At 41.1% G+C, this 18,116-nt stretch overlaps 1 protein-coding gene across 1 annotated transcript in view; it reads left to right on the top strand.

Moving 5' to 3' along the window:
• Window positions 1–18,116, top strand: part of LOC117377397 (alpha-1,6-mannosylglycoprotein 6-beta-N-acetylglucosaminyltransferase B-like) — a 190,633-nt gene that overhangs the window by 107,331 nt on the left and 65,186 nt on the right. Inside the window, exon 8 of the mRNA XM_033973782.2 lies at window positions 4,642–4,811. Within this exon, the coding sequence (XP_033829673.1) occupies window positions 4,642–4,811 (170 nt within the window). The remainder of the gene's footprint in view (window positions 1–4,641; window positions 4,812–18,116) is intronic.

The raw sequence follows: 18,116 nt of genomic DNA, 5'->3' as shown, positions 1-18,116 counted from the left end.
ACTGCTCACACCAGACTGTGTTTTGACTAGCTTCTTTTAAATAAAGAACTGTAAAAAAACATAAACTAACTATACATATTAGAAAAACAGAACCAGAACTTAGATTCCAAACATAGACTGTTTATATAAATGGACATAGCTAGCCTGTTAGCCGCCGCGTTCCAAACATTAAGTGATCATGGGCGCACTTCTGACTCCATCGACTTATCATTTTGGTCTTAAATGTTCGTATTAGTCCACTCTACATGATCCTGTTTTTTTAGTTTTTTTTATTTCACTATTGTGTCTGTAAATCAAAATATGAACATTAATAACAGACAAATCAGACACCTTTTTTCCCTGAGTTCATCCCTACTAGCGTTAGCAACAGGTTTGATTGACAGGCTTGCTAAGCGCCTGCCTCCTGCTAAACCAGCCTCGCTCCTGACTGGCTCTTTGGTTGCTGTGATACTCGCTGTCAGAATTCATAATATGGAACTCTGCTCCAAATTGTCCCTATAACTGCTAGCCTCAGTGAGCTTCATTTGGAGCTGAACGCTGTGGGTGATGTCACACTCACTTAGTCCACTTCTTTATACAGTCTGGGGTCCTAACTAAGGTGATGCTAAGGTAATACTTCCATTTGAAATATTACTGCACTCAGATCTTACCATTAAAGTGGCACTATGGAGATTTAACTCCTTAAAAGGGCCCATATTACACTTTTATCTGATCTGTTCTAACACTGTTTCCTCATCACAAACAGACCTGGAGTTGTGTTTTGTTTCAGTCGCACATGTTTAACACTTTAACACACAAACCCTGTATATTTAGTCTGAATTCCTCTCTCAAACTCAGACCTTGTCATCATGTCGTCATGTGGTAATACAGGAAGTGCTCCACTGTGTTTTTAAACTCCATACACCTTCAGTAGAATCATGTGGATGATTTCAGTCCTGGAATTGTCAATCTATACTGAACTAAAGGTAAAAGGAGCTGTTAACTTTAAAACTACCACTGCATGACATCACAAGGTGGAACAGACCATTTTGAGCTTTGGAGATGTAGAGTAATAATAAAGTGTTACTCAAACGTGTGAATGAAACAAAACACGACTCCAAGTCTGTTTTTGAGGAGGTAACAGCGTTAGAACATGACTTAAAGCTACAAGAGTCAGTTTTGTGTAATGCAGGACCTTTAAATCATACAACCCTATATCATTTAGTTTTTTGTCATTATTATTTAGGCCGTAAAGAACATGCATAATCAAAGCACACTTAATACAGACAGTATTTCCAGTCCCATTACCGACCTCAGCCATAGCATCGTTAAAATCCTTTTTCATTAAAACTTTCTCTCAAAGCCATTATCTCATGTGTGTCTTCTTCCCATATTTATTTAATTTATTTATTTATTTTGCTGTGTTGCTATGCCGCTGCCAGAAACGCATATCTCCGTCTGTCCTTCGTCTTTGCGATGAGCCAAAGCCAAAAGCCTGAAGAGTGAATGATGTTAGCGCCACCTGATTTTCACTGGCGCCATCTGCCACCCAAACTGTAATCACATTTCACTTATCTTTGTGTATGAAGCAGACGTTAATAGAGCGGGCTTATGAGATCAGGGGACGTCACACAGCAGCGGAAAACACTCTACTACTTGGCAGAGTTTATGCCGCCAGGCAAGTCTTCCACGTGTTTAAGAGGTTAATGACAGGCTCTGGAAACATGTTTGCTCTTCTGCGGCCGCAAACTGTGTTATAGTATGTGCAAATATTTATATGCTTATTTGTCAACTTATTTTTTTTTCTGCAAATTAGTATTATTATTATTATTATTCATGTCCAAATGTCCACACTCTCTCCTACAGGGGGCATTATTTAGGGATCACACCATTTTTTGTAGTGTCCAAATGTCCAGTTTGTGAAAAAGTAGTGCACTCAAAATTTCCCGCAGTGCATCTTGAAAAGTAGTGCATCAGTGGTCACTAGACTGGTCAAGACCACAATGCATTGCGAGTTGGAAAAACAACAGCGAGGCGACAGATTTTTAAATGAACACAGCACCAGAAGCTGTTTTTTTCACATTGTTGATCCTGATTATGAATGAAACGCTCTTGAATAAATCATTGAGGTGTAAAGTTGCTAGCGTTAGCCACTTACCTTAACCATGAAAATCACCAGGTGTGTATAGTTCATTCAAAATACAGAAACATGCTCACGGAACTTCAAACCAAGAAGAGGGGCCCTTTTTACTGTTACACACCTGGGATACTGTCCCGAAGAAGTCCGACTGCAGCTGGTGCTGTCATCCTGCCAACACCGATAGAACATATTAAAATAAATGAACGGAAAACCAGATGAACCTCATTGGACCAAGCCCAACTCTGCGATCCTCCCAGATCAGACGAGACTTGGCATTCTCGTGGCGTTTTGGCCACATTTGCTGTTGTATAGAATTATACATAAAACTTGTGTTTCTTCAGTGGCTATAATTTTGACAGCTGATGCACATTCACTCACAAACACAAATCTGTCCTCACAGATGGAGCGCCCTATATGGCTGATTTAAATTCAACAAATGTGCCGGGGAAATTAATGAACCACAGAAACCTAAACTTTCTTGGCCCTGAGACTATTATATTGAGCTTGGTGAAAGTTTTTGGCTCTGCTCAGCAGCAGGACCAGCAGTACGTCTCCGTGCTGTGTTTAGTAATCAGGATCACTCTACAGAGAGCCACTCGGAGGTGGGTCTAATCCACTATAAAAATCTCGAGTAGTCCAAGTCTCTGTGGGTTACACTCATTATGCAGGTGCTGGGTGGACATGAGTTACAAAGGAGATAATGTGGTCGGAGTTTATATGGGAGGACCCGCTAGAGCTAAAGCCACGGCTCTTCTTCAGACAATACTTGGCAAATATTCACCGCAGTTTTTTAAAGAGCCCATATTACTTTATTTTCTGATCTTATAATGTTGTTTTCTCCTGGAGTTGTGTTTTGTTTCATTCACACTACACACAAAACAAAAACCCTGCATATTTAGGCAGAGTTTTTCTCTCAAACAGAAAACGCTCTGTTCCACCTTGTGATGTCACTCCCCCTGGAATCTTACACAGTACGGCATTACACTTATCTGTCACCATGGAGACAAGCAGGTGGCACAGAGGAGAAAAAGCCACTTTTAGTATTTGTGTTTTTTTTTCATTTCTTGCTGTGTGTGAGCAGTGAGGTGAACATCTGGGTCAGATCTCTGCTAATTCCCAGTGCGTCCAGTTCCCGGCTCGTCCTTGCTGACCGCTGCACATGTGGCCCTTAGGCCTCCCAGAACCCTCTGTTTAATGGATTTCATACTGAACCCTCTAATGAAACAGAACCATGGACTCGTTTCTATTGAAGCATGAGGGGATCATTCAGAGAGGATTTCAGAGAGCTACTTTTTCCATAATTTTCGTTTCTGGGTGAATTTCTGATGATTTTAATCCTGAAACTCATTAAAACATTTTGAATGGCAGAGGCTTAACGTTCAAGGAGCTTAGCTTTAGGGAATATGGCAATATGTATGTGTAAGATAATGCAAATTGAATTGGTACAGTTATTTTCATGCTCTGATGTTCGGACTTTTTCTGCCTTTTATAGCGCTCATGTAGTTCATTTGTGTTTGTGTTATTCCTGCTTTAGTCTATAGTGATCACACAGTGTGTAAAGAAGTGGACTGAGTGAGTGGCCCGCACAACGTTCAGCTCCAAGTGAAGCTCATCGATGGTAGCAGTTATAGGGACGATTTGGAGCAGAGTTCCATATTTGGAATTCCGACCGCAAGTATCATAGCAACCAGAGAACCAATCCAGAGCGAGGCTGCTTCTTGCCCACACCACTGGTTTAGAATGGAGACCAAAGACCAAAATTAAGACCAAAATGAGGAGTCTGACAGCAGCAGTTACAGAGAGAGGGGACACAGTTTTTACACAGAAAGTGGATTGAGCCAGTCGATGGAGCAGGAAGTGCCCTCATGATCACTTCCTGTTTGGAGTGCAGCAGCTAGCAGGTTAGCTATGTCCATTTATAGAAACAGTCTATGATAGTGAGTTTGGATTGTGTAATTGTTTCTGTCTTTCTTTCTTTCCTGGATTTGTGCTTGTTTTGGGTTTGAGTTAAGCGCTGGTGGGACGCTTAGGGCGGGGCTTAGATCTGCAGATATACAACAGTGTAACTCCTGTGAGGAATGACAAAAAAATGAATCCACCAGTATATTTTTAAATTGATAATATTCAGACAGTATTATGGCAGTTCAGCAGAAATGTGCTAAAATCAGGGGCAGCGTCAGAGCTTTAGGTGGGAGGAGCTAAAGGGGGCGCTAACATCTTCAATGTGGTGCTCACATGTTCATTTAGGACCTTTTAACAAATGTTTGTGTTGCAATTTTAGCTAGTTTAAATGTAGTTACCCCCTGTAGTGATTTATAAAAGCTAAAATGGAATTTTTTTGGAATTTTGGTGTTTTAGGTTTTGTCTTTTTATCGTTTTGGTGCAGTTTTGTAAGTGCTATATTTGCGTAGACGCTTGTTTTGTTCTTGATTTTTAAATATACTCGTGGAAAAGCGCTGTGTAAAAATGTGACCGTTTCCCATTTAATAGCGTCATATTGACTTTCCTCGTGTGTCTTGCAGATCCTGGTGCACGTGGGCTTCCTGACAGAGGAGTCTGGAGACGTGTTCAGTCCGAAGGTGTTGAAGGGAGGTCCTTTGGGAGAGATGGTCCAGTGGGCAGACATTCTGACCTCTCTGCATGTACTTGGGCACAACCTCAAGATCTCCATGTCACTCAAAGATTTGCAGGGGTAAGTTTATAAGTGTGAGAGTAAACCAACGCTTTCGATGAGTTTTTTTCTGTGTCCTGGTGTCGTGTGTGTTCATTTAAACGCAGTATCTTTATGTCAGTATACTAGATAAGCCAGTACAGTGGTCCCTCGTTTATCATGGGGGTTACATTCTAAAAATAACCTGTAATAGGCGAAATCCACAAAGTAGTCAGCTTTACTTTTTACAATTATTATATATGTGTTAAGGCTGTAAAATGCTCTTAAAGTGACGGTAACATATTTACATAAAACTTAAATAATAACAGTTCTAAGATATTTTAATATCAACATTGATGCAATAAAATAAATGCAGCTTATGTATATAAATCAAATATTAAATCTTTCTATATGAAATTATTCATGTAAACATAAAACAGCATTTATAACAAAATATCAACACTCTGCATATTTGCAGCATTATTACATATGAATTTAACTTAGCTCCCACACATTCTGTGCTGTGCAGGAGACGCGGCACAGAGGAGATCACTTGACGGTGGTCTGCAGTGCCTTGCCAACACAATGCACGTTTATACACTGTAAAAAAGAGTGTAGAATTGTACTGCAAAAATCCGCGAAACAGCAAGACCACTAAGGGTGAACCACGATATAACGAGGGACCACTGTTATGATCAACCTGGATACTCTAACTGGGATGTTTTGGTAGTATCCAGGGCACTGTGAAGTCTGCAGTATCCTGATTTCTCACAGTTGAGCTGTACTGAGCATGTACAAACTGAAGTAACAAATCTGGTAGAAGCTGCAACTTTCCCAAAACAACTCATACATCTACCAGAACTTTAAAGCTTTAAATTATATTATTTTATAGAAACAACCTTTAATGCCCATGTTTATTAAGTATATCTTGTTCCTTTGTTATTAGAAACAGGCTTAAGTTACCAAAATGTTTAGCTCCTTGCCATATCTGTGCCATGTTTGCCACAGCAACTCCTCTGAATATCCCGTACATCCAGATTCCGCATGTACAAGGGCTTTGGTTTTTCTGAGCACATGTAAACATCAGAGCCATGTCTTTACAAACATAACACAAGGTGGCACATGTGATTTGTTTATGGTGCTGGGACGTTTTCTCATACGGCTTGCTTAGTGCAAAAGACTGCTTTATCTTGGGCTTGCTATAGTTTTTCTTTTCGCAACTTGCCCCTGATGTTCCACAACTTTGTTTAGCTTGGATTTTTTGGATTCTTATGTATTCTTATTTGTGGACCTTCTTTAGGTGATAGAAGACTTTTGTTGTGTTGCCGTTGGGCACGGGAATAGTTCTGTAGCATAGTTTGCATATGGCCGTCTTCTTCTCCGTGTCAGACCTCTTTTACCCCCTCTTTTCCCTAAAAGTGCTTCTTCTTGCCGTGCCTGCATAGCTCTCTCTGTCTTTTGCGACTCTAGGTATGAAATTTCCACCTGTTGCGTGTCCATTGTTCCGCACTCATGAGTTAAGTAATGTAAATCATATCGCAAACCAACGCGAGAATCGAAGAACGTAAAGCACCTTCATGTCGCAAAACCACAAGATGGAGTTTCTTTGTGAAAAATCTTTTTATTCTTCTTTATTTTCACTTATATAAACTTAGAGTATGACAAGACAACACTAATACAATCGTCACAAGCTATTTCATGATTCATTTGCTTAATAATTGATAAAATTAGGTTAGAAACGATAGAAGAGAAATGGCACGATAGACACTTTTCCATCGCCCCCACAATATGTATCGTCATATCGCCCAACACTAGAACAGAAGAAGTTACAGAAGGAGTAATAACTCGCTGAGGGTTTGGGAGCACATTTTAAAACATTAAAACTCGTATTCTAACAGTGCAACTTATGAAAATGTGTAATACGCATGTTTTTAAATTCAAGATTCAAGATAATTTTAATCATTTTCATTTTAGTATTTTGTCTTTGGGTTTACTCATGTTTCAGGGCATGTGTATCTTCTAGCTCGCTTCTAATTGTCTCATAATTAACAGCGTCACCACTTAACCCTGCCGTCCTCGGGGCCCTAAGGTTGTGTTGATTAAACAGTTAGAGTATCGACCTGTTTTGGACATGACTCCCCATCCCTGCGTTTGGGTCTAAGCTCCCATCCCCCCCCCCGTGTCAGCGGACGTCTCCATGTTTCTGCTGACGGACACAGATACAGAGCCAAACTCTTTGCTTTGCATTCACGCCGTTGGATGGGTGTAAATCTGCAGCGTAGTGAAAGCTCCCATAGGCTGGCTCTGTCTGGGCGAGTAACAGCTTCATGCTCCAGACTGGATAAATCATGTGACGTGTCGTGCTTCCATTAAGATGAATTGAACGCAGTTGAAATATGAATAGGTTTGGAAGACAACCCACCCCACACCCCCATCCTCTTCCCCCTGGGTTGTCTTTGTTTAGCCTTGATTAGACCGATTCTCTTTGTTTTGGAGTTGCCATTGATCATTTTGACGACACAGGTGGGGGCCGTAGATCAATATAATTATGTCTTCAGAGACCTCGGCATTTTGCGCCTAGCCTCGCCCATGACAACTCTCACAAATCATACAAGAAGTATTGTACAATTCAGCAGACGTACAGCGTGTCAGCGGGGAACTGGAAAAAGTGCGGGGAAAAATCCTGAGTGGAATTTCGTATTTTAAAATGAGTTTATGGATCAATGAGGCTGAGACGGAGGTTGTGCTGTTTGTCCAGGACAGTGTGACGGGTCCTCTGGTCTCTTGTTGTCGTCCTGCAGTGAGGGATCTTGTGCAGACTGTATAAAGAAGTGGACTAAGTGAGTATGATGTCACTCACAGCGTTCAGCTCCAGTCAAATGAAGCACATCAAAGCAACCAAAGGGATGTTGAAAGTAACGCCCCTGTCTGCCCACACTGCTGTTTTTTTTAGCAGGGAGCGGCCGCTTAGCAACACTGTCAATCAAACATGTTGCTAACTCTAGTGGGAGAAACTTCAGGGAAAGAAGGCGCCTGATTTGTCTGTTATTAATGTTCATATCTTGAATCACAGACAAAATAGCAAAATAAAAACCCCAGGAACATGTAGAGCGGGTTAATACGAACATTTTAAGACCAAAATGAAGAGTCTGACAGCAGCAGTTACAGAGAGAGGACACAGTTTTTACATAGAAAGTGAATTGGAGCCAGAGTCGATGGAGCCAGAAATGTGCCCAAGATCCCTTTCAATTTGGAACGTGACTGTTAGCGTTTTAGCCAGTGTTGGGCACCTTACTTCAAAAATGTAATTATTTATAGTTACAAGTTACTTCTCCCAAAAAGTAAACCCAAACGTTTTTGGGAGAAGTAACTAGTTACTAGGCAAAGTAACTATGCCGTTACTTACTATGTTAAAACAATAAAAACACAACAGATTTACTTTAACATTTATTTCACTTTAACAAATTGAAATTATATTGTATTTGTTTACAAGAAAATTATAGAATGTGTCAAAAATAAAAAATATATATAAAAATAGTATTTGTAGTGCAAATAAATCAACATGTCACACAATTTTAGACAACTGTACTTCGAGTATTTTCTACATTAAAATAAACAATTCAGTATAATACTGAAAAAAATAATTGCCATGTGTTGCAAAACTAAGGCATTCAAATGTAAACCTGTAATAAAATAATACAAAACCTTTAAGCTTCTCTGGTCATACACAATTCTCTGTCCAGTATTCAAAATAATATTCAGTATATTAATGACTCTTATTTCAACATAAACTGAACTTTATCCAACCCTTGAACATTCAGTAAAAGATTCACACAATCCCTACTAACACTTATCCATCCTATTGATTGGACCAGTGGTTGTATCTTAGAAGCAGAATCTTTCAAACCTCTGATCTGAGCCTGTTCCTCTTTGGAGAGAACACAGTCACGTTTCTGATCAAAACACAACTCGGACCTAATCCGCTGTGAATGCACGTGTGGACAGGACATCATTTCCCATCATGCATTACGCGTTTGTAGTCCATGCAGGCGGCTGCAGTCGGTCCGTTAGTGAAAAACAACGCAGTTAGTAACGCCATTATAGTTTAACTCCATTATTCCCAACCCTGGTTTTAGCTATGTTCTTTTGTATATACAGTCTATAATTCAAACTGGACAAGCACATTAGCTCTGTGCAGTTTCTTTCAGTTGCTACAGTAAAGCTCTACCTTCCACAGCTAGATTTAAAAACTCAATCCACACATTTGTAACGTGGCATCTGGATTATTGTGATTCTTCATCTGTGGGGCTGGACCAGGGCTCCCTGCAGCGCTCACAGAATGTCCAGAACACAGAATGTCCAGAAAACAGAATGTCCAGAACACTGCAGCTTGAGAGACAAACTAAAATGCAAGACACATTAGGCCTGTTTCATATCGAGTCAATTCAAAATGTTCTTGTGTTTACATGTGTGACTCTATGTGTTCAGTCTGCAGTCTGTGTCTAAACTGCTCTCTACACTCTATGGGTCCTCTTTATCTGAGGGAGTTTAAGACTAGATGGAAAAACTCGCCTCTTCTCCCTGGTATTTAACACTAGACCCGCCTCTTCTCCCTGGTATTTAACACTAGACCCGCCTCTTCTCCCTGGCATTTAACACTAGACCCGCCTCTTCTCCCTGGCATTTAACACTAGACCCGCCTCTTCTCCCTGGCATTTAACACTAGACCCGCCTCTTCTCCCTGGCATTTAACACTAGACCCGCCTCTTCTCCCTGGTATTTAACACTAGACCCGCCTCTTCTCCCTGGTATTTAACACAAGACCCGCCTCTTCTCCCTGGCATTTAACACTAGACCCGCCTCTTCTCCCTGGCATTTAACACTAGACCCGCCTCTTCTCCCTGGTATTTAACACTAGACCCGCCTCTTCTCCCTGGCATTTAACACTAGACCCACCTCTTCTCCCTGATATTTAACACTAGACCCACCTCTTCTCCCTGGCATTTAACACTAGACCCGCCTCTTCTCCCTGGTATTTAACACTAGACCCGCCTCTTCTCCCTGGCATTTAACACTAGACCCACCTCTTCTCCCTGATATTTAACACTAGACCCACCTCTTCTCCCTGGCATTTAACACTAGACCCACCTCTTCTCCCTGGCATTTAACACTAGACCCACCTCTTCTCCCTGGTATTTAACTAGACTGGACATCTGGGTGTTTTATTGTTCTGTTTTTGTTGACATTTCTGTGAAGCGCTTTGCTTAATTTGTTTTAAATTTGCTACATGAATAAATTTGAATTGACTTGATCAGCATAAACATCTGAAAGGCTGAGGGTGTTGTTATGGTAACCGTGTGCATCTTCTTCGCGTCGTTTGCTGGTGAAGTCGGCTAATCCAAATGGTGTAATGTAACCGAGTGTGAAAGATGATTGGCCCACAGGTAATGACCTATGCAGAAACTGGAATGACTTCATTGTAAATCACCAAGTGAAAGAAGTGGGCCGTTGTACTTTCCGTTGGCATTTGGATTCACACTCTTTTACGACACTGGCGGGGAAACAGCACGGCCGGATTGAGTGCGATGTCAGTCGTGGCACTGAGCATGTCACACTGGTCTGGCACATTTGATTTTCCGTGGACTCTGCCTTCAGCCAAATAAAAGTCAAGGTTAAAGCTTTATTGTGAAGCTGTCACTGTGTGAGAAGTGCTTCACCTTTTCAAATAGGTACTTCTGAATGTGTTCTCCACCGACTGAGGAAAAGTCAGGTTCTTATCTTTGTACATCATTTAACATTATGCTTATATGAGTTAATTTATCATTTCAGGCTTTAGTTACGTAAGAATAAATACATCAGGTCCTATTTTACATACCTCCTCAAAAACAGACCTGGACTTGTGTTTTGTTTCATTCACACTTGAGTAACACTTTATTATTAGTCTGTAACATCTACAAAGCTCAAAATGCTCTGTTCCACCTTGTGATGTCATGAAGTGGCAGTTTTCAAGTTAACAGCTCCTTTTACCTTTAGTTCAGTAGAGATTGGCAATTCCAGGACTGAAATGATCCAAACGATTCTGGTGAAGGTGTATGGAGTTTAAAAACACAGTGGAGCACTTCCTGTATTGCCACATGATGAGATCACAAGGTGGAACAGAGTGTTTTCTGTTTGAGAGAAGAACTCAGCCTAAATATGCAGGATTTGTGTGTTAAACCTGAGTGAATGAAACAAAACACAACTCCAGTCTGTTTGTGATGAGGAAACAACATTAAAACAGAGATCAGAGAAGTGTATAATATGGGCCCTTTAAAACAGTGTTATATGGGCCCTTTAAAGGATTAAATCACCAACTTTTTTTTTCTTTTTCTGATATTAAAAATTTTAAAACAGTGTCATAGGGGCCCTTTAAATAGAGTAATATCAGTCCAAGTATCAAGTATCAGTCCATTTTTAGGTACAGCTCCTACTTACAGTCTGTTTAAACTGTAGTTCTGTTTTATCTTCTGATTTCATATGAGCATTACATCCTCTGCTGCAGAGTGACCTCATTTGGCTAGCACCGGCCGCTTTGATCATTAGCTCCAGTCAGCGCAGCACCAACCCAATTACCAGACAATCCTCCAGGTGGAAACATCAACAAGTCGCTATTATTCACACTAATCTCACAGAGGAGCAGAGGTCAGAGCGAGCGTCCATCCAAACCTGGGAACCAAGAACACGGGAAACATTTTTAGCACAGGAGAAATGCAGTTAAAATTGTGTTGTTTTGTGCAGTTTGGGTAGGACGATCATTTGGACATTACACTGCCTGGGCAAGAAAAAAAAAAAATTGCTTAGTTAAATCCAGGTCATCTTGGAATATGCCCGTGTCATCAGGGAAGAAAAAATCCATTGATGGAATAATCTGGTCATTCAGTATATTCAGGTGTCAGCTGACCTCATTCTTTGAGCACAGACTGTTGCTGAACCTAGACCTGATCAACTGCAGCAACACCAACCTAAGTGCTTAGTTAAATCCAGGTGGCGACTTTTCTTTTGGCCAGGCAGTGTATGTGTAAATATGTTGTAAGCAAAATAAGTTGTTTGTTTTGGTTTTTACATGATCTGTTGCCTTGTAGTAAACCTTCACTGTATCTGTAATGGTTCTCCTGTATGGAGTTGGTAGTTCAAATCCTGCTCTCCTCTGTTCCTTTTTATTTGAAATCTTTTTTTTGTTTGTTATTTTTTTGTTGTTATTGTGTCCGTAAATCAAGATATGAACATTAATAACAGACAATCAAATCTGTTGCTTCCGCTAGCAACAGATTTGATTGACGGCATTGCTAAGCGCCTGCTCCCTGCTAAACCAGCCGTGCGGGCAGGAAGGGGTGTTACCATCCACAGCCTCTCTCCAGATTGGCTCTGAACCTTGGTTGTGAACCTATCACTATGATACTGGTGATGGGAATTCCAAATATGAACCTCTGCTCCACATTGGCCGCTATAACTGCTAGCCACGATGAGCTTCATTTGGCTGTGGGTGACGTCACACTCCCTCAGTCCACTTCTTTACACAGTCTATACTTTTAATGAATAAACATAAACCTGAATAGTCTCTATATACACTGCTTGGCCAAAAAAGTTGCCACCTGGATTTAACTAAGCCAATAGGTACGAGTCAGGTCTAGGTTCAGCAACAGTCTGTGCTCAAAGAATGAGGTCAGCTGACACCTGAATATACTGAATGACCAGGTTATTCCATCAATGGATTTTTTCTTCCCTGATGGCACGGGCATATTCCAAGATGACAATGCCAACTTTTTTTTTTGGCCAGGTAGTGTAGCTTGTATTTTTACAATTTATACGTGTTTTTAAACTAAACTGCACTGCCTAAAAAAGTCATGGCAACAAACTGCGATGGAACAATATCCAAATGTGAGGGTATGACATTGTGAGAGGTAAACAGAGCTTTCCCTTTTAAAATAATTTAGTGTGGATTATTACTGTCATAATCCAAAGAATTAACATTTCAGAATGGTTAATAACAGTTATTTCTTTATGTAGCCTGCACTGAACTGGAGCAAAGGATCATGGTCTGTGTAGTTCCCTCTGTTTTTAGCTGTCACAAACATTCCATTTAAGTAAAGGAGCCGACAATATCATTAATAAGACAGGCTCAGTCTTATTATGAGACACTTGTGGATCTGACCTCACAGTATTTCAGTTATTGTAACTTCTCTAGTAACAAATATAGACGTGAGGAAGCACAGTTTGTTCCACAGTCTGTGTAAAGAAGTGAGTGTGATGTCACCCACAGCGTTCAGCTCAAATGAAGCTCATCGATGGTCGCAGTTACAGTGGGTACGGAAAGTATTCAGACCTTAAATTTCTCACTCTTTGTTATATTACAGCCAAATGGTAAAATAATTTAAGTTTTTTTTTTCTTAATTAATGTACACACAGCACTCCATATTGACAGAGAAACACAAAATTGTTGAAAATTTTGCAGAATTATTAAAAAAGAAAAACTGAAATGTCACATATCCATAAGTATTCAGACCCTTTGCTCAGTATTGAGTAGAAACACCTTTTGAGCTAATACAGCCATGAGTCTTTTGGGAATGATGCAACAGGTTTTACACACCTGGGTTTGGGGATTCTCTGCCATTCTTCCTTGCAGATCCTCTCCAGTTCTGTCAGGTTCGATGGTAAATGTTGGTGGACAGCCATTTTCAGGTCTCTACAGAGACCTAAAAATTGAAGTCAGGGCTCTGGCTGGACCATTTAAGAACAGTCACAGAGTTGTCCTGAAGCCACTCCTTTGTTATTGTAGTTGTGTGATTTTAGATGTGTGCTTAGGGTCATTGTCTTGTAAGGTTAATCTTCGGCCAAATCGGAGGTCCTGAGGTTCATCTTTCCTTTGATTGCAACCAATCGTCCTGTCCCTGCAGCTGAAAAACACCTCCACAGCTTGATGCTGCCACCACCATGCTTCACTGTTGGGACTGTATTGGACAGATGATGAGGAGTGCCTTTTTTTCTCCACACATACAGCTTAGAATTAAGGCCAAAAAGTTCTATCTTGGTCTCATCAGACCAGAGAATCTTATTGCTCACCATCTTGGAGTCCTTCAGGTGTTTTTTAGCAAACTCCATGCGGGCGTTCATGTGTCTTGCACTGAGGAGAGGCTTCCACCAGGCCACTCCGCCATAAAGCCCCAACTGGTGGAAGGCTGCAGTCATGGCTGACTTTCTAGAACTTTCTCCCATCTCCAGACTGCATCTTTGGAGCTCAGCCACAGTGATCTTTGGGTTCTTCATTACCTGTTTCATCAAGGCTCTTCTCCACAGCCAGCTCTAGGAAGGATCTGGTCATCCCAAACATCTTTTTGTAACCTTCTCCAGATCTGTGCCTTGCCACAGTTCTGTCTCTGAGCTCTTCAGGCAGTTCCTTTGACCTCATGATTCTCATTTGCTCTGACCTGCACTGTGAGCTGTAAGGTCTTATATAGACGGGTGTGTGGCCTTCCTAATCAAGTCCAGTCAGTTTAATCAAACACAGCTGGACTCCAATGAAAGAGTAGAACCATCTCAAGGATGATCAGAAGAATTGGACAGCACCTGAGTTAAATATATGAGGGACACAGCAAAGAGTCTGAATACTTATAGCTGTGTGATATTTCAGTTTTTCTTGTTTAATAAATCTGCAAATATTTCAACAATTTTTTGTGCTTCTCTATTCTGGGGTGGTGTGTGTGCATTAATGAGGAAAAAAATTACTTCAATGATTTTAGCATCCATCCATCCATCCATCCATCTTCTTCCGCTTTATCCGGGGCCGGGTCGCGGGGGCAGCAGTCTAAGCAGGGACTCCCAGACTTCCCTCACCCCGGACACGTCCTCCAGCTCCTCCGGTGGGACCCCAAGGCGTTCCCAGGCCAGCCGAGAGACATAGTCCCTCGGCTGGCCCGGCTCCGGAGGAGCTGGAGGATGATTTTAGCAAATGGCTGCAATATAACAAAGAGTGAAAAATTTAAGGGGGTCTGAATACTTTCTGTACCCACAGTATAGTGGCTAATAGAAACAAGTTCCAAATTTGGACTTCTGACCACAAGTATCATAGTAAGCAATCTGGAGTGAGGCTGTCGAAGGAAGCACTCCTTCACGCTGGTTTGGCAGGGGGCAGGCGCATAGCAACGCTGTCAATCAAACCTGTTGCTAATGCTAGCAGGGGAAAGAAGTCGCCTAATTTGTCTGTTAATGTTCATATCTTGATTTACAGACACAATAGTAAAATAAAAACCCCAGGATCATGTAGAGGGTTAATACGAACATTTAAGACCAAAATGACGAGTCTGACAGCAGCAGTTACAGAAAGAGGAGACACAGTTTTTACACAGAAAGTGAACTGGAGCCAGAGTTGATGGAGCCAGAAGCACGCCCATAATCACTTCGTGTTTGGAACGCGGTGGCTAGCAGGTTAGCTATGTCCATTCATATATACAGTCTATGTTTTGTTCTTTTTAAATTTACAGCACAGACAAAAGTGTTTTCTAAAAATATATTTATATCCAGGGAAAGCATCAAGTCACAGGGCTCAAGTCAAGTCCCGAGTCATTGACCTTCAAGTCCACATCGAGTCCCAAGTCTTAGTCCATTTTATCAAGTCAAGTCTCAAAACAGTGACCTCTGACAAACCTGCACTTTGACAAGCTCCAGACACCATTTCCCTTTTTTTTTTTTTTCCAAAATTGCAGTACTGATATGAAACTACAGTTCTGTGTGTTGTATGGAGTAAGAAAACTGAATCATCCCACTGAGGCTAATTACTGAGCCAATCCCAGCGTCTCTCGGAAAGCATAGTTCATCAACGCACACACTATGGCTGTATCTCAGGTAGAGGCAGCGCTGTGGAGGTGGACGGCTCTTTCTGTTCAGTTTTGTTCTAAAGCTAGCCACTGTTGCCCCGAGCTAACTGCAGACTCCAGAGCGTTTGTTGTTTATCCCAAATCACTGTGCCGTTGCTTCACACTAACATCGATTTTTTTACAGCCAATACACAACAGTTTGTGCAGGGAAACGTGGCAGGACTTTCACAAGATATAAAGCATGTAAAACGGGACTGAGGCAAATACACTTCTGGCCAAAAGAAAAGTCGCCACCTGGATTTAACTAAACACATAGGTTGGGGTTGCTGCAGTTGGTCAGGTCTAGGTTCAGCAACAGTGCTCAAAGAATGAGGTCAGCTGACACCTGAATATACTGAATGACCAGGTTATTCCATCAATGGATTTTTTCTTCCCTGATGGCACGGGCATACTCAAAAATGACAATGCCAGGATTCATCAGGCTCAAATTGTGAAAGAGTGGTTCAGGAGCATGAGACATCATTTTCACACATGGAGTGTCCACCACAATCAGACTCGACCATCATCAATGTGAGATCTTGGTGAAAGATTAATACAACACTGGTTGGAAATAAATGTTGTGACATTGTAGAAGCTTATCGAAACAATGCCACAGCAAATGTGTGCGGTAAACAAAGCTAAAGGCAGAACAACCAAATATTGGAGTGTATTGACCTTTTTTTTTTTTTTGGGAAGGGGGGGGGGGGGGGGGGGGATTTTTTCTTGGCCAGGCAGTGTATGTCTTTATATTAGTATTAAGTCCATAGGGATGTGTTGTTTTAAGAAATAAATATAAGAAGAAAACATTACAGTCTCTTTATCTGTGGTGTCAAATACGAGAGTGGCTCTGCGTGAGCTTCATATCGATGTGGGGGCCGAGCAAAGCGGACTCTGGGAACGCTGCCTTACAGGTTTTAGTCGTGGAGTTTTATTAGAACGTTTATTTATGCTTATAGTCACATTTTTTGGTTCAGAATCTGACCTTTCCACCAAAACAGTAACTCATTTGCATATTCATTAAAAACAGTGGAGGCAGAACATTTTAAATGTGCTCCTTCTGTCAAGGTTTTGCTTTTGATTTCAGAAATAATAATAATACATTTTCAGAATAGGTCAATAATTAGCAAAAAATATGTAAATAAATACGAAGAAGCCATTTTGTCCTCATTAAAACAATAAATATATTATGATTAATAAATCGACTGAATATTTCTCGGCAAAGGGTAGATACTTTGAGGATACTACATAATTCCAGGATTACTACATAGAGTGGGGCAAAAGTATTTAGTCAGCCACCAATTGTGCAAGTTCTCCCACTTAAAAAGATGAGAGACGCCTGTAATTTTCACCATAGGTTCACTTCAACTATGAGAGACAGAATAAGAAAAAAAATACCAGAAAATCACATTGTCTGATTTTTAAAGAATCTATTTGCAAATTATGGTGGAAAATAAGTATTATTATTATTATAACTATTTGGTCAATAACAAAAGTTCATCTCAGTACTTTTTTATATACCCTTGTTGGCAATGACAGAGGTCAAACATTTTCTGTAATTCTCCACAAGGTTTTCACACACTGTTGCTGGTAGTTTGGCACATTCCTCCTGCAGATCTCCTCTGGACCAGTGATGTTTTGGGGCTGTCGCTGGGCAACAAGGACTTTCAACTCCCTCCAAAGATTTTCTATGGGGTTGAGATCTGGAGATTGGCTAGGCCACTCCAGGACCTTGAAATGCTTCTTACTCCTTCGTATTCCAGACGGTGTGTTTGGGATCATTGTCTTGCTAAAAGACTCAGCCAAGTTTCATCTTCAAAGCCCTTGCTGATCAAAAGAGGTTTTCCGCATTCATTCTTTCCTTTACATGGATCAGTCGTCCTGGTCCCTTTGCAGAAAAACAGGCCCTAAGTATGATGTTTCCACCCCCATGCTTCACAGTAGGTATGGTGTTCTTTGGATGCGACTCAGCATTTTTTTGGTTTGGTTTCATCTGACTATATGACATTCTCCCAATCCTCTTCTGGATCATCCAAATGCTCTCTAGCAAACTTCAGACGGGTCTGGACATGTACTGGCTTAAGCAGGGGGACATTTGAGGATTTGAGTCCCTGGTGGCGTAGTGTGTTATTGATAGTTGCCTTCGTTACTTTGGTCCCAGCTCTCTGCAGGTCATTCACGAGGTACTCCCGTGTGGTTCTGGGATTTTTGCTCATCGTTCTTGTGTCATTTTGATCCCAGAGACACTTGTGGATCTGACCTTAGTCCCAGATCAAGAGAGATTATCAGTGGTCTTGTATGCCTTCCATTTCTTTACACCAAGCTCTTACCTATTGCAGATTCAGTTTTCCCAGCCTGGTGCAGGTCTACAATTTTGTTTGTGGTGTCCTTTGACAGCTCTTTGGTCTTGGCCATAGTGGAGTTTGGAGTCTGACTGTTTGAGGGCGTGATAACGAGTAAG

The sequence above is a fragment of the Periophthalmus magnuspinnatus genome, chromosome 1 (assembly GCF_009829125.3).
Source record: "Periophthalmus magnuspinnatus isolate fPerMag1 chromosome 1, fPerMag1.2.pri, whole genome shotgun sequence".
Classification (NCBI taxonomy): domain Eukaryota; kingdom Metazoa; phylum Chordata; class Actinopteri; order Gobiiformes; family Gobiidae; genus Periophthalmus; species Periophthalmus magnuspinnatus.
This window is presented reverse-complemented; position numbering and strand designations above follow the sequence as displayed.